Below are 16,965 nucleotides of genomic sequence, written 5' to 3'. Positions count from 1 at the left end.
TTTGTAATTGCTGTCAGATATTCTTCTAGCAGAGTGCCTTCTTTGGTGCTGAAAATCACAGTTCTATTTTCTTGGGAAATGACATTGGTACAGTGGTAGTTATTTTGTGTTAATTAGTCTACTGTTTTGCTGATATGGCATTCATGTGTGAGATCAGTTTTTGGTGAAGATAGGATATTTTAATTAAATACTACATTAGCATAACATTTAGAATTGACTGACCGTTTCCATGTGTATAGCTTCTTTGGTGGTACAGGAATGTGCGATTGCAATGGTAGGTAATCCTTTGCTAGCTATAGCTGCAGGTAAGGCATCCAGCAAGTGCAGGAGATGAGAATGGAATTATGCATAAAAGTTGAAGATTGCTTGGAACTAATATAACAGGGAAAGGAAACTGTCATATATCACTAGCCATTGAATTGGTTTAGAGGTCCCTGTTCTCAGTGGTGATGACATTCCAGTGGCAGTCAGCTGTTCAGCTTTCTGCATAGGGTGCATTTAAAATGTTGCTTGAATTCAGTAGCTAAGAGATTCTGGTTTTCTCTTGTGTTTTTTAGGTAAAAAAAAAACTGTATTTGATAATTTTTGCCGCAAATGAAAGGAAATTCTTGTAGATAAACTTATACGTTGGTAACACATGACTATTAAATTATTTCAGGAAATTACAACATATACTAAATATTAATTAAAAGAAACCTTTAATCAATACTTCCTATATTTTGGCAATGTTACATTGCCATCCTCACGGGAACATAAAACTATGATATGTTCATGCAGGCACTAACAACGAGCAAATGAGGCCAAAGAGAGTAACTAATGTTGTTCCTAGAGTCCTAAAGGTGCCTCCTAGTGGGCTAAATTGGGTTGTCTTGGCTGTTGGGCTGATGTTCTCATGATGCAAGCTTCCCAAATTTGGGGCAGTCTCATACACCCAAATTTGTTGAGATTTGGGAAGTTTTTTTTAGAACTGAGGCTGATTCCATTCGTGAATAGGGCAGAGACATCAAAACTGGCCATTATGTCAGTGTGTTGGAGTCAGAGGTTTTCTATACTGGCCTTGAAGTGAGCTGAGTTTTTTATATATGATGGTGTGTTGCCAGTATAGTGTGTGAGTGCTTTGGCTAAATGTTTGGTAATTTGTATGTGGGGGAATCAATGCCATCCACTATGGGATGTAGTGGCATTTTGTTTATGGATTTTTGGTAGTCCATATATTTGGGGAAATCTGGAGTAAAGGCTTTAGTTTTAGTAAATTCCAAAGGCCAAGAAGTAACCTTCTTAAGGAGCCTTTGGAGTGTTCTTATTTTGGAGCTGGTGGGATCATATTCAATATGTAGGTAGGTAGACCAATCTAACAATAAAGAAGTAAGCTTACCTGTATAGTCTGTTTGGTTGAGAACTACAGTGGCATTGCCCTTATCTGCTTTGGTAATTACTATTTCTCTGTTGTTCTTCATTTCTTGTAGAGCTTTATATTCTTCTTTGGATAGGTTGGTTTTTGGTGTTTTTGCTTTGGTAAGAACACAGGCTACATCCAGTCTGATATTGTTGGAAATATGGTTGGGAAGGTTGCAGATTCCACATTCTACTGTATCATTGTTTCTTCAGAAGGTATTTTCTTAGGCTCTTAGGCACTACGGTGAAATTGTGGCCACATGCAAGTGCGCTAAGTGCTTCAGGCTTCGTAATGGAAGACAGGTTAATTACTGTGTTGAGTGGTAGTGGTAGTTGAGGAAGTGGTAGTCTCCTCTCTATTCACAAATGTCCCACTCAAAGATACCTTAGAGCTCATCCAAGCCAAATTTCCTCGATATCTCAGCCCTATTTAAATTCGCAATGAACTCAGGCTATTTCGTTTGATAAGAAAAATTCTACAAACAGATTGAGGGGACAGCCATGGGTTCACCACTCTTTCCACCCCTGGCCAACTTCTTTATGGAGACTGTTGAAGAAAAAAAAGCCTTAAACTCAGCCCACAAAAACTCACTGTTTGGCTAAGCTACATGGATGATGTTTTCGTGATTTGGCCACATGGCTCAGATACACTCCACATCTTCTTAACACTCTTAAACAGCCAACACCCTAGAATCCAGTTCAGCTTGGAAAAAGAAAAAAAAAAACAGTCTTCCTTTCCTAGACACTCTGATTACATGCCAGTCTGATGGATCCTTGGCATTTTCTGTTTACAGAAAACCAATCCATACAGGCAGATACATTCATCAACAATCCCATCTCCCCCCCCCCTCACAACAATATGGGGTTATAAAAAACAGGGCAAAATTAATCTGTTCAGATGACAATGCCCTAACCACTGAACTGAACCACATCCTTAACATGTTCTTAGCCAATGGCTACAACTCCAAAAAAATCCAGAAAATATTAAAACCAGTTAACCACCCCCCCCCCCCCCCCCATTACAAAGATCACACTAAATCTATCACCATTCCTTACATCCAGGGCACCTCTGAAAAGTTAACCAAAAATCCTAAAAAAAAATATGACCTGACGACCTGTTACAAACCATATAAGAAATTGGCATCCCTTATCTGCTCCACCAAAGACCAGCCACTTCCCCTAGACCTACCTGGAGTATACAGGTCCCTTGCAGCTGTAAGCTGTCCTACTATGACCAAACAGACAGGACAGCTAATATTAGGATATCCGAACACAAAGACTACATCCGGTTTCACAAATACAGCCATTCTGGGCTTGTGGACCATGTGCTCTGGATACCTGCCACAGAATACGAAGGAAGAAAGCCACTTTACTATACCGCAGCAAATATAAATGAAAGATTGTTCATGGAATCAGCCTCAGCTCTAAAAAAAAAAAACTTCCCAAACCTCAACAAATTTGGGTGCATGAGACTTCCCCACATTTAGGAGGCTTGCATCATGAGAACATCAGCCCAAGACAACCCAATTTAGCCTACTAGGGTACACCTTTACGACTCTAAGAACAACATTAGTTATCTCTTCGGCCTCATTTGCTCATTGTTAGTGCCTGCATGCACATATCATAGTTTTTTGTTCCCATGAAGATGGCAATGTAACATTGCCGAAATATAGGAAGTATTGATTAAAGGTTTCTTTTAATTAATATTTAGTATATGTTGTAATTTCCTGAAATAATTTAATAGTCACACAATGAAAGGACAGTTGTATATTTTTCTTCTCTGATCTGTGTGTGTGTGTGTAGTAGGTACCAGTAGTCTTCATGGCTGTGTGGATGATTATAGGTGGTAGAGGCAGTGTGTATGTGATGATCCCTTTTTTTGACAGAAAAGATCAGGTAGGTATGTTCCAAGGTATCTGAGGTGTTACAGAACAGATATCTGATGCTCTAACTCGGAATTTGTATAGTTTTGTTGGGGTTGGTAAGATGTTGATGGTTAAGCTGGTATCCTACTACACCAGCTTTGCTAATTCTGTTGTCTGTTTCCAAATTTAATATGCCATCTTCACAAAAATTGTGCCTGAATAGCTAAAATGTTTTGCTTGTTCTGTAGTTTCTCCATTCATCATGTAGTTGACGTTTTCAATGTTTAATGCCACTTTCCTTCATAATGTGATTCATATAGATGATGAATAACAGTGGAGATAATATGCACTTGTTTCACATCTGATTTAATATAAAACCATTTTCTTGTACTCATTTCAATTCCGACTGTGTTACCCCCTTTATTTCTCACACCATATAACTGCGGTGTTTTGAACAGCTTTTCTCTTGGCACCTTGTAATATGATTTTTCCTGATCTAAAAAACTTATATACAGATCCTTGTTATATTCTCATGATTCCTGAACTATTTGTACTTAAGCAAATATCTGTGATGATATACTCTGGATTCTACATTTTAAAAAAAATGGAAGGTAACCTCTCACACACCTTAAATGATGCTAAAGAATTATAATGTAATTTTAACTGATTTAAATTTATTCAGGTATATTAAAATATATTGTGTGTATTATTATTTGTATCAGCACTCAATGCATTCAAAAGACTCATCGTGGAAGACCCCACCCTATTCTTAACATGATACCTATCATACATTTCCTTAAACTTATTTACTGTTGGGGCACTCGTAACTACCTCCAACAATGCATACCGCTCTTCAAGAAAAGAACCTAGTCCACACACACACCCATACTTATCACACTCTTAGACAGCTAACAAGTGTGATCCCTTGTTTTCCCCCTACTTCCCATGTATCGAAAACTTTCTTCTGTGTCAATATTATAGTATCCCTTAAGTAACTTATGAGTTTTTATCATATTCCCTCTCCTCTGCCTGTCAGATAAACTCTGCAATCTACACACCCTCAATCTCTCCTCATAGGGACCATTTCACAGACCTGTCACCAGCTTAGTCGCTTGTCTGAATCCTCTCCACAACCTTCTGATCCCCAAGAAATACATATGACCAAATCTGTGCACAGTAGTCAACTTTTGGCCGAATCATATCCTTATAAAGAGGATTAATATCCTCCCTATCTTTACTTGTTAATGCTCTATGGCATTCAAGTAATCCTCTGAGCTATTTTACAAACTCTAGTAGTATGTACTCTGAATTTCAAATTTCCATCCAAAATCAACCCCACTAGCATCATCAATTTTCAGTAAACTAGTACCATCAGTATGATATGAAGTGTATAATTTTTTCATCCCAAAGTGCATTTCCTTATATTTTACAACTTTGAATTGACAACCATTAACCTTTGCTCACACTACCAATTTATTTGAGTCATCCTGCAAGATATCTTATCACCTTTATCAACTATTGCCCTCCCTAGTTTTGCATCATCAGTAAACAGCTGAATATCCCCCCCTATTTAGATATATGTATTGAGTGTGAGATTATAAGATTTTAAACTAAAGACAAAGCGGATATTGTTAGCACTGATGTTAATCTTTACCTTTAATTAGTTATAGCTTGATTATTGTTCACTTAAACTTTGTTATGCAGGTTCAAAATTTTCAAGATAGTGCACTGACAGAATCAGGCAATGTATTGTTCACAAACCATTTAATTAAATCAAAAAGGAATAATATATATATATATATATATATATATACACAGTCTTATTCACATCAATATATATATACAGGGTGTTCGGGATAAATTTGACATATTTATAATTAATTATATTTTTCCGTAAGTTACATGTATTAACACACACTTCTCTTCATTTAAAAGTTTGGACCCTTCTTCATTCATATACAAGATGTCAGAAAGGATGGATAGCTGGAACCCACCTGAATCATGGAAGAGAATAACTTGTATCAGGATGATTCGTGCCCGCCATCAAAATAAGGATATTACGACTGCTGCCCAATGCTCCCTGAATACAGTAAAAACAATCAGGCATGAACTAGAGACTTGCAATGGTGACTACGAGGATGTAGCAAGAAGAAAGATCCCTAGCAGACGATCTGATTGCGTTCGTACAGCAGAATTCCTCGCAAATCTGCAGGAACAGGTGTTGAAGAACCCTGGCATTGGAATTCGGGCTTTGTTCGTGGAGTTGCTAACTGTAGTCAAGCCCTGGATAACAAGGGTAGCCAATGGTAGGCCGTATGTATGGCAGCAGGATTCGGCCCCTTGCCACACCTCTGGGAAAAGTCAAAAATGGTTGTCTGAAAATTTCTACGACTTCACCAGTCCAAATGTTTGGCCTCCAAACTCCCCAGACCTTAACCCCATGGATTATTTTGTATGGGGCGCAGTTGAAAAAGACACCAATCGCACTTCCAGTAATACAAAAGCCCAGTTAATGGATAAAATTAAAACAGTTTTTGCGGCCCTTCCCAGGGAGACTGTAGCATCAGCTTGTTCGAGGTTCCGAAGCAGAATTGAAGCTGTGATCGATGCTAATGGTGGTTATTTTGAGTAAATCTTGTTGATAGTATTGTAATTAACTCTGCCTGTAATGTTTTTTTGTCAATTCATTAATGAATTAATGAATTGATGAATTGACAAAAAAACATTACAGGCAGAGTTAATTACAATACTATCAACAAGATTTACTCAAAATAACCACCATTAGCATCGATCACAGCTTCAATTCTGCTTCGGAACCTCGAACAAGCTGATGCTACAGTCTCCCTGGGAAGGGCCGCAAAAACTGTTTTAATTTTATCCATTAACTGGGCTTTTGTATTACTGGAAGTGCGATTGGTGTCTTTTTCAACTGCGCCCCATACAAAATAATCCATGGGGTTAAGGTCTGGGGAGTTTGGAGGCCAAACATTTGGACTGGTGAAGTCGTAGAAATTTTCAGACAACCATTTTTGACTTTTCCCAGAGGTGTGGCAAGGGGCCGAATCCTGCTGCCATACATACGGCCTACCATTGGCTACCCTTGTTATCCAGGGCTTGACTACAGTTAGCAACTCCACGAACAAAGCCCGAATTCCAATGCCAGGGTTCTTCAACACCTGTTCCTGCAGATTTGCGAGGAATTCTGCTGTACGAACGCAATCAGATCGTCTGCTAGGGATCTTTCTTCTTGCTACATCCTCGTAGTCACCATTGCAAGTCTCTAGTTCATGCCTGATTGTTTTTACTGTATTCAGGGAGCATTGGGCAGCAGTCGTAATATCCTTATTTTGATGGCGGGCACGAATCATCCTGATACAAGTTATTCTCTTCCATGATTCAGGTGGGTTCCAGCTATCCATCCTTTCTGACATCTTGTATATGAATGAAGAAGGGTCCAAACTTTTAAATGAAGAGAAGTGTGTGTTAATACATGTAACTTACGGAAAAATATAATTAATTATAAATATGTCAAATTTATCCCGAACACCCTGTATTTTTTTTAATTTTTTAATTTTTTTTTTTATTTAACTTGATAAAATATATATTAGAATAATAAAAGGACTATTTACATATTATAAGTATATATATTACAGAGAAAGGAAGATTTTCCTTTCGGATATACAATAGAAAGTGCAATAAATGAATCAACATTACAGTTCAGTTTCACTCTTAAAATTTCGAATTTCCTCTATGAATTTAGCGAAAATTCTTGTTGCTTTTTAGTAATCAAGTTCCAGTGAAAGCTTCCTTTGCGGTTTCCGCCGGAGGCTATACCTGAGGGTTTGTGCCGATTCGGTGATGGATGGGTGCTGGTTATTTCTTGTGTGTTTTAGGTAGAGGCTGTAGATGAAGAGGAAATTGCATATTCTGTCTGTTTTCTTCTGTATGGACCAAATTCCAGTAGTCTTCTTGGTTGTGTGCGTAGTTACAGGTGTAAGAGGAAGTGTTTAGTACATAGGTTTTCATCACTTTGTTTGCAGGACAGGTTAGGTGTGTGTGTGTGTGTGTGTGTGTGTGTGTGTGTGTGTGTGTGTGTGTGTGTGTGTGTGTGTTCCAAGGTACCTGAAACTTCGCAGAATAGACTCGGATCCGTTCCTCTGAGCTGAAATTTATAGAGTTTAGAAGAAGTTGGCAGGATGTTATGACATAGTCTCCACTGTATGTCTGAATCTCGTTTGGCACACTTCGATTTATATGGCAGATCCCACTGAAAACTAAGTGGCATTTGGAGCCTTGTAGATGAAAGGGTTAAGGATGAATATACGAAGGGCGATGCTGGCGGCTTTGGTATATTTTCTTGTAGACAGAGGGAAGAATTGGAAGTGAGGCTTCAGATTGTACAAGATGAAATATCGGCTCCGAGCAGTTTCCGAGTTAGAAAGTTAAGACAAAGCCCTTCTCAATGTTTCCTCTTATAAAGACCTGGATTTCCATTGTATGCATGCGCACGTCTCGAAACTTCCATTTGGTCATTATTGATATCCGAACATGATGACATCGGGTATTATTTCTGGGAAAATTCCCATGTTACTCCTCTAAAATAATAATGATGACATCATGCTTCACGTGTCTTGTGAAATTGTCATATATGGACATGAGTTAACAGCGTTACATAATGATGTCATGCACCACATTATTTTAACAAAGGCTCGTGACTAAGTTATTACAAATATAAGATTATTACAGACAAAGTTGACATTTCTTTGAGTGCAATCTGCTTAGAAAAGCATGTAAAAGCAAACATGATAAGTTACATATCATGAGAGATTTTACACTAGGTACCATTCTTGCTTGTGTGTGTGTGGCATTATTGAATTTTATTTTGTCTTCCCTCTTATTTGTTTTTTCATTAGAAAGAGAGTGATTTTTTTAAAAATATAAATTGAAAAGTTTTGTTTAATTCATAGTTCTACTCAGGGAAAAGTACTCCACACATTCCATATCGCTTACTTCATTTGGTATGGACTCATGCAAGGCATTTAGCTGGCTATGAACAGCAGGATGCTCACGAATTTTTTATTGCAACACTGGATGTGCTTCATAGACACTGTAAAGGTATAGTAAACTTTCTTGTTGAGTAATTTTTAAAGAAGTTATATATGAAACAGTGCAATTACAGTGTGATTCTTATACTTTTGTATACCGTATATATATATATATATATTTTTTTTTTTTTTTGTTCATATGCTTGTATTATGAGAAAATAGTTCTACATGGTACAAGACCCTTTTTCAGCAACACATTTACAAAATATTTTATATTATTTCACCCTTCCATTCAGGATGGTAATGGTTATGAACTTTGTAAATCACCTAATTTCTACTTTCTATTGAAGCAATTTTTGTTACAAAAAAGATTTTTTTTTTCCCCTTAAAATAAACTGAGTACCAGGAGGAAAACCAACCCCTGGCTAACTCTCTGCAGGCTTGCACAAAATAAATATATATGGAATATTAAAGATTTTGTTGAAATCTAAATAAATTGCATCATAACAATTGTCAGAATCTACTTTTACTCGTGACCTATTCATAACAAATTAATGGATTTTTATCAAACTTGACTGTGCTTACTGAGTATGCGATTCCTCACAGTGATGTTCTGGGTTTGGATCCTAACTGATTTTTCAATTGCTTTATTGATAAAAGTATTCACTTATTTCAAAATGAATGAATACCTTTCAGACACTTAAGTCTTAACAGCCCATAATTTTCCATTTTATATAACAAACCTCCCTTATGAATTGATATAATTTCAGAATTTGAATTTTCACTCAGAAAAGATGATTTCTAATCTTAACCAGAAATTATCAAAATTGCTATCCACTTTGACTTTTTTGGCTGTGAGTACACAGCATCCCCCATTCTCCATCCACTAGTTAGAAGTGCAAATCCCAGCATTATAGATATTTGTGAATGTCTTTAAATAGAAAATAGATTTCACAGCTGCTAGTCTGAGATATTATTATTTGGCACCTCCAGGGAGTCTAAAGACTCATCGAGGGAGGGCACTTGCTCTACAACTCTGTCTCCATATCTCAATCCACCAACTGACCACAACTCCACTAATGCCATCTACCACCGACCACCACCACTAGTTTTTCTGCAAACAATCACAAACATCCATGCCCACTGTGGGATTCGAACCCCTCAGCCTTTTGGCGTGGAGAGCGATTATGCTAACCACTCGGCCAGCCAGGCCAGTCTGACTGGCCGAGTGGATAAAAATCTGGCTTACTGGAGGATTCTAGTAGTTTGAAAAAAAAGTAAATGTTTGCTATCAGTCATGTATTACTTAAACTTTAGTCCAACTATGATACATATTTATGATAGGTTTGCAACCTTTTTTGTAGCCCTCTGTAGCTCAGTTGTTAATAATGTTGCCCTTTGGTTGGAAAGACATGGGTCTAGGATTCAAACGATTCTTATCTGGCATTTTCTTTTAGAAATGAGTTAGCCAGTCTTGCATGAGGTGGAAGAGTATTTCATCCCTCCAAATAGACAAACTGACCAGAGAATATGTGCAATTTTGCAGATAAAACATTACAAAGGAGCAATATGCTTCTTTAATAAGATGGTGTCATACTTTCCCATATAGGGTTAATAGCAGTTGTCTCATTATTCTCTAAATAAATAACCTCCCCCTTGTGGGTGGACCACACAAAAAATAAATAACTTCAGCATATATGTGCTACTAAGGGTAACACGTTCTTTCCACTTCCAACCTTATCAATTGCCACATATTTTACAATTATTATGATTAATAATAAACCTCCAAGGTTTGTAAACAAACCTTCAAGTTTGCAGAAACAAACATCCAATCCTTATCTTCTCATGGTGTACTTAGCCATTAAGCATCTTCCTGGATATTAAATGAGTGAGGATTGGCAGGCAAATTGGTCTTATTAGATCAAACTGTCATCTTGGTTGACCGAGTGGTTAATGTTTCTGCTCTCCAACCAACAGTTTGCAGGTTCAAATCTCACCATGGGCATGAATGTTTGTGATTGTCTTTGGGTAAGAGATGAACTTCATCACCGGGTGTGTGACCACTCTCCAGATAATTAGCGGCATGAAGTGGCTTGAAAATGGTGCATGCTTGGTTACTAGAACAGGGTTTCCAGACTATGTAAAAAATAAATAAAAAAATTATAAAATTAATAGAAATAGAAAAAAAAATGAAACCTTAATCCATCCATGGTTCAAATGTACTATAGGTTTATAAAAAAAGCTTTTGTGGGTGGAAACCACAAAAAAAAAATCAGTTTTGATATCAGATTTAATGCCACTTTTCTTCATAATATGGACATAATGAATGATGAATAACAGTGGAAATAGCATACACCCTTTTCCTATCCTATACTTGATTTTGCATCAAGACATCTATCTTCCTATACCTTTCTTCAATTCAAACTGCGGACATAAAGGTTAAGTACAGATCATATTAAACTAAAAATATTAATAATATAATAAGAATAAGTATAGGATGCAATTTATTGCTTTATTTCAGTAACGAATGCTGAGTTGGCATAACTCATAGCATTTCATAGTTGCAAATTAGTTGGTATAATTTCCTTGTTTTAAAGTTCTTAAAAGAACTTTAAAACAAGGAAACTCACATAAAAAAAACTTAGGCAAAAATTCTACATTAATTTTTTACATTAAGTATCATAGGCATCGTTAGTACAAGAACATAGACTGCTAATTAAACAATAACAGACAATTCTACAAAAAGCCACCTGAGTAGCTAATGTAAGATAACTAAAAAAGTAACCAATGTAAAAGTAACTAATGTAAGATAACTAAAAAAAATAACTAAAAAATAATTTTCTAACTTATTAAAAAAATATATGTATATATACATAGACAAAATAAAATTACAGAAGTTCTTTTAGACAGGTGCTGGCTATTCATAACTATTGTTTTTCAGAAAATAACAACATATACTAAATATTAATTACAATAACTTTAATTAATACTTTCTTATATTTCGGTAACATTACATTGCTATCATCAGGGATCACAAAAACAACGATATGTGCAATAACACTGGGCAAACGAGGCTGAAGAAAGGCAACCAATGTTGAACCTAGAGTTCTAAAGGGTGTTCCCTAGTGCACTAAATTGGGTGGTCTTAGCTATTGGGCTGAAGATCTGTGGATGAGCACTTCCGAAATTTGGGAACAGTTGCATACCCCCAAATTTGTTGAGGTTTGGAAAGTTTCTTGGGGCTGAGTCAGATTTGAGGAATAGCCTCTCATATTTGTACATTATGAAAATTATGGAAACAACTACCATGTTAGAGTAAAACTTTAGTTTAATATAAACTAAAATAAACACTCAACGTTTTGACCTTCACGTTAATTTAGCATGCCTTTACATAGCATGCTAAAGTTACTGACTAACCATTACAACTATTGGCTCGACCTCTGATGGGGGGAAAAAAAATCTTACTACATCAAAGCTAGAGTTCTATTATTATTATTATCATCTGTTAAGTTACAAAATTAAATTAAGCTGGAGAGCAACATGTTTACAAAAAAGGAAAAATTAATAAATAATAAATAAATAAAAAATGACTTATATAAGTATACATATAAATTACAACCAACTGGCATGGATAGTGGCCAATAAAAGCTGAAAAAATGCTTAGAGTCCTAAGTTTGCTGGAAACTTAGGACTGAATGTGTGCCATCCAAAGTTTTGCGATTTTTATGCCACCATTATTGTTAAGATTAGAGTGGTTAATGAAAATTTTACAGGCTTCTTTAAATTTCCATTCATACCAGGTTTTTGTATGATGTAACGAGCAAGTACTCTTCCAATCAACTTGGTGTGGGGTGTTAAGAGCATGATCTGATAGGACTATTTCACCAAAATTGTTAAATTTAATGTGTCTGTGTTCTTTTTACGAATGGGTATTGTATGTCCAGTTTCCCCAATATAAGATGATACAGGTGCAAGCAATAGATGCAATAACTCCAGGATGTGCCAATGGGGGGAGAGGATCCTTAGAGGAGCTGAATATGTCTTTTAATTTTAAAGGTGGTTAAAAAGTGGGATTAAGATTATAATGGTGTAGGATTCTATTAATTTTTTTCTGATAACCCTGTAATGCAGGGGTTCCCAACATTTTTGTTTCCTAGAGCACATTCTAAAATACCGGTAGGGCGACGGGCACCATCTATTTTTTCAAGCAAATTTTTTGAATTCATTTGTTAAATGAATAATTTATTTGTTAAATGAAAAATTTAAATATATATATGTAAGTTAGTGTGATCTTTGGCATTTCATTGGCCAGTGCTTCATAATTAGGAGAATATGATGATAATCCAGTTGTTAAACTGGAATGAACAACTTCGAATGCATGTCTACTTTACATTGTATGCATTTAATACTCATCATGTGTCATTAACGCATGCATCATATAGCATGCCATGAATTGTTGCGCGATTATTTCAAACTATACGGCACATGGTTGAACAGCGGCGGGCACACACAAATTGGTTGACAGGCACGTGGTGCCTGCGGGCATAGGATTGGGAACTCCTGCTGTAATGTATGGGATAGCTATGGGTTTTACTGTCATCTATATTATTTTTTGATGAAATTTTATGAAGAACTTTATTAATAGTATTTTTGCTATAGCCATTATTTATAAATGTATTGCTAATAATTTTTACTTCTTATTTAAGAGTTTGTTCATTAGAGCAAATTGTTATAGCTCTGTTTTTGAGGTTGTTAATGACTCCAAGTTTTTGTGAAGGCTGGTGATATGAGTTTACTTAATCCCCTTCACTCCACCTGGAAGCATAGGTCTTCCACCACCATTTTCCACCGGACTCTGTTTTTTGCTTCTGCTTTTATTTGGTTCCAGTTTTTATTAATATTTGTTATTTCTTTCAGTATTGTTCTTTGCCATGTTTCTCTTGGCTTTCTTCATCTTCTTTTACCGTGTGGGTTCCAATCTAGAGCCTGTTTTACTATTATTTTATCTTCTTTCCTAAACACATGCCCCAACCATCTCCATTTCCTTTCACGTATCTGTTGCAACATGGGTTTCTGTTTTGTTCTCTGCCATAATTCTTCATTTGATATTTGTTTTGGCCAATATATTCCCAGTATCATTCTTAAACACTTGTTTAGGAAGATCTGGATACTTAACTATCTTTTTGTTTAACATCCAAGTTTCTGATCCATACATTAGTATTGCCTTTATATTTGAATTAAATATTATCATTTTAGTTTTTATAGACAAATTCTTGTTTTTCCAAATATTTCTAAGTTGGTTGAAAGTTGAATAAGCCAGCTGTTTCCTTCTATTTATATCTTCAGTAGTTCCTCCTTTTATTGATACTATTGAACCAAGGTATATGAATTGTTCTACTTCTTTAAGCGGTATTTCTTCTATTGTTATTTGTTTATTTTGTTTTGCATTTATTTTCATCAACATTGTTTTATTTTTATTTATCCTAAGACCAACTTTTTTAGCTGTTTCTACAAGTGTTGTTGTTTTTTGTTCTATATGTTGATGCTTCTGTGAAAGTAAGCAGATATCATCTGCAAAATCTAGATCGTGGAGTTGGTTTTGAAGTAACCATTGTAATCCCGTATTTCCATGAGATACTTTTCTCATCACCCAGTCTACGACAATTAAACATAGTAGGGGAGAGTATACAACCTTGCCTTACTCCTGTCTTTGTTTTAAATGGTTCTGAGAGGATATTTCCATGTATTACTTTAATTTCAAAATCTTCATACATTTTTTTAATTATTCTTATTATTTTTTCTGGACGTCCATAATTTCTGAGTAATTTCCATAGGGAAAATCTGTTTATACTGTTTATCGAAAGCTTGTTCAAAATCGATAAAATTTAAATATAAGCTTGCCTTCCATTCCAATGATTGTTCTATGATAATTTGTAAAGTAGCAATGTGGTCAGTGCATGATCTATTGGCTCTAAATCCTGCCTGTTCTGGTCTTAGTTGTTTTTCTATTTCTATTTTGATTTTTTCTAGTATTATCCTTGATAGTATTTTACTTATAACACTCAGCAATGTTATACCTCTCCAATTTTTGCATTCAGATAGGTTCCCTCTTTTGGGTAATTTAACGAGTAATCCAGTATTCCATTCCTTAGGCCACTCTTCTTTCTGCCATATCTCATTTAGTAAGGGATATATTATCTCTGCTATAGGTTTTGGATTTGCTTTTAGTATATTGCCTGGTATGTTTGTCTGCTCCCGGTGCTTTACCTGTTTTGATCTGAGTTATTGCTTTTGTAATTTCTATTTTTGTTATTTCTTTCAAATTTATATCTAATGATGCATTTTGTTCATTTAATTATAGGCTCTGATCACCATCAGTCATTTCTTGAAATTTCTCTGAGAAGAATTCCACCTATCTATTTATCTGTTCTTTTTCATTTAATAATAGTTTTCCTTTTTTATTGTATATAGGAACTATCCATTTGTTTCTTTTTCCACTTAATTTCCTTGTAATATCATACCACTTTCTAGTATCATTTATATATGCAGCATCCTCTGCCTCTTGTGCTAGATTCTCTATGTATTTTCTTTTATCATTTCTTGCACTTCTTTTTATTTCTCTGTTAATTGCTCTATATATTTTATTCTATCTCTCTCTCTCTCTCCTCTATTTTTAATTTGGTGTTTTCTGATATCTATTCCTTGTCTGTATTAGTTCGAAATCCCAATATCTTTTCTGATGTGCTTATTAGTATGTCTTTAATCTTAGTCCATTTTCCCTCTATGTTATCTCCCTCTCTTTTTTCGAGTTTATCCCATTTATTCTGTAGAGTTGTTATAAATTTATTTCTAATCTCTTTGTTTTTGAGTTTTTCAATTCTAAACCTCTTCCTGTTGTGCACTGTTTGTTTATTTTTAAATATTTTTACTTTCATGGTAACTGTTAGGAGAAAGTGATCTGAATATGCCTTGGCTCCTCTTTTAACTCTGACATCCAGGAGTGACTTCCTCCAATTCCTTGATATAAGTACATGGTCTATTTGGTTCTTTGTCTTTCTATCTGGTGCTATCTATCTCCACTTGTGTATTTTTTTATGTTGAAAGAGACTCCCTCCTATTACAAGCTGATTGAACATACAAAAGTCTATAAGTAACTCTCCATTTTCATTTATTTCTCCTTCTGCATGCTTTCCCATAACAGTTTCTTTATTAGTATTATCATTTCCAACTTTAGCATTAAAGTCTCCAATTATAAGTTGCATATCTTTTTTATTTGTTGTTTCTATACTTCTCTGTAGCATGTTATAAAAATTATCCTTTTCTTCCTGGATCGCATCATTTGTTGGTGCATATATAGCAGTTATTGTGATGTTCTGCTTGCCGACTTTAAATGTAGCATTTAGTATTCTTTCTGATATTGGGTTCCACTCCATTAGTGCACCATGAGCTTTCTTTGTCATCATTAGTGCAACTCCCTTTGTGTGGTCATTCATATTTTGGTTCCCAGAGTTTAATTTGATTTTTCCAGTTCCTATCCATCTCGTTTCGCTTAATCCCATTATTTCTAGTCTGTATTTTTCTAGAACTCTCGAGACTTGGTATGTCTTCCCAGTTTTGAACATGGTTCTAACATTCTAACATCCCCGTCTAAGCTTGTTTTTTGGTAAGGTGTCTGTCACTTTCTTCCACACCTCTGCTTCCCCAGAAGGGCTTTCACAGAGGTGCCTCATGTTCTATTTTCTTCATCCGGTATCACATTTTGGAAAGTTTCAGTTTGCATAGCAAAGATTTTTTTCTGATACTGGGTTGCTAGCTCTGCGCTCAACCCTACCCATTTATCCGAGCTTGGGACCGGCATGTCAAGTTTTCACTAAGCATGGCTGGGTTGGTGATATGAGTTAGCATGTATATATTAGCCAGTATGTGTAGTTTTGCAGTAAACAGTGAAGGATAGACAGCCTGAGGGAAGACTTGTGACTAGTATATCCAGGAAAGGGATAACGATAATTGTGGCATAAAAATCCCAAAAAATTGGACGGCAAACATTCAGCCCACCTAGTTTCCAGCAAACCTTGCCTTTAGGACTTTAAGCAATTTTTCAGCTTTTATTGGCCAATATCCATACCAGTTGGTTGTAATTTATATGTATACTTATATAAGTTATTTATTTATTATTTATTAATTTTTTCTTTTTTGTAAACATGTTGCTCTCCAGCTTAATATAATTTTGTAACCTAATAGATAATAATAATAGAACTCTAGCTTTGATGTAGTAAGGTTTTTTTTTTCCCCCACTGGAGATCAGGCCAATAGTTGTAACCATTGGTCAGTAACTTTAGCATGCCATGTAGATTGTAGTGCAGCTTGTGACTTTGTATATATATATGTGTATACTCCAGATGATGACCTTAATGTGAAGGTTGAAACATCAAGTATTTATTTTGGGTTATATTAAACTAAAGTTTTACTCTAACATGGTAGTTGTTTCCATAATTTTCACGATGTATTCTGATCACAGTGTAAGCATGAAGGAAAGGACTCTCATATTTATATTTGCTGCAGTGCAACAGAGTGGCCTTCTTCCAGTGTATCCTGCAGTGGGCATTGAAAGCATGGTCAGCAAGTCCAGAGGGGCTGTAATGGTTGAACCAGATGTAGTT

General features: G+C 35.6%; 1 protein-coding gene across 2 annotated transcripts in view; it reads left to right on the top strand.

Annotated features, from left to right (window-relative positions):
• not (ubiquitin carboxyl-terminal hydrolase nonstop) overlaps positions 1 to 16,965 on the top strand; it is a 231,675-nt gene that overhangs the window by 132,281 nt on the left and 82,429 nt on the right. For both annotated transcript variants that reach the window (XM_090411716.1, XM_090411717.1), the window contains one exon: positions 8,228 to 8,375. In XM_090411716.1, coding sequence (XP_090267842.1) covers positions 8,228 to 8,375 — 148 coding nt within the window. The remainder of the gene's footprint in view (positions 1 to 8,227; positions 8,376 to 16,965) is intronic.

Source organism: Typopeltis vanoorti, chromosome 21, assembly GCF_054136105.1.
Source record: "Typopeltis vanoorti isolate ZY-2024b chromosome 21, IOZ_Tvanoo_1.0, whole genome shotgun sequence".
In the NCBI taxonomy this organism is placed as follows: domain Eukaryota; kingdom Metazoa; phylum Arthropoda; class Arachnida; order Uropygi; family Thelyphonidae; genus Typopeltis; species Typopeltis vanoorti.
This window is presented reverse-complemented; position numbering and strand designations above follow the sequence as displayed.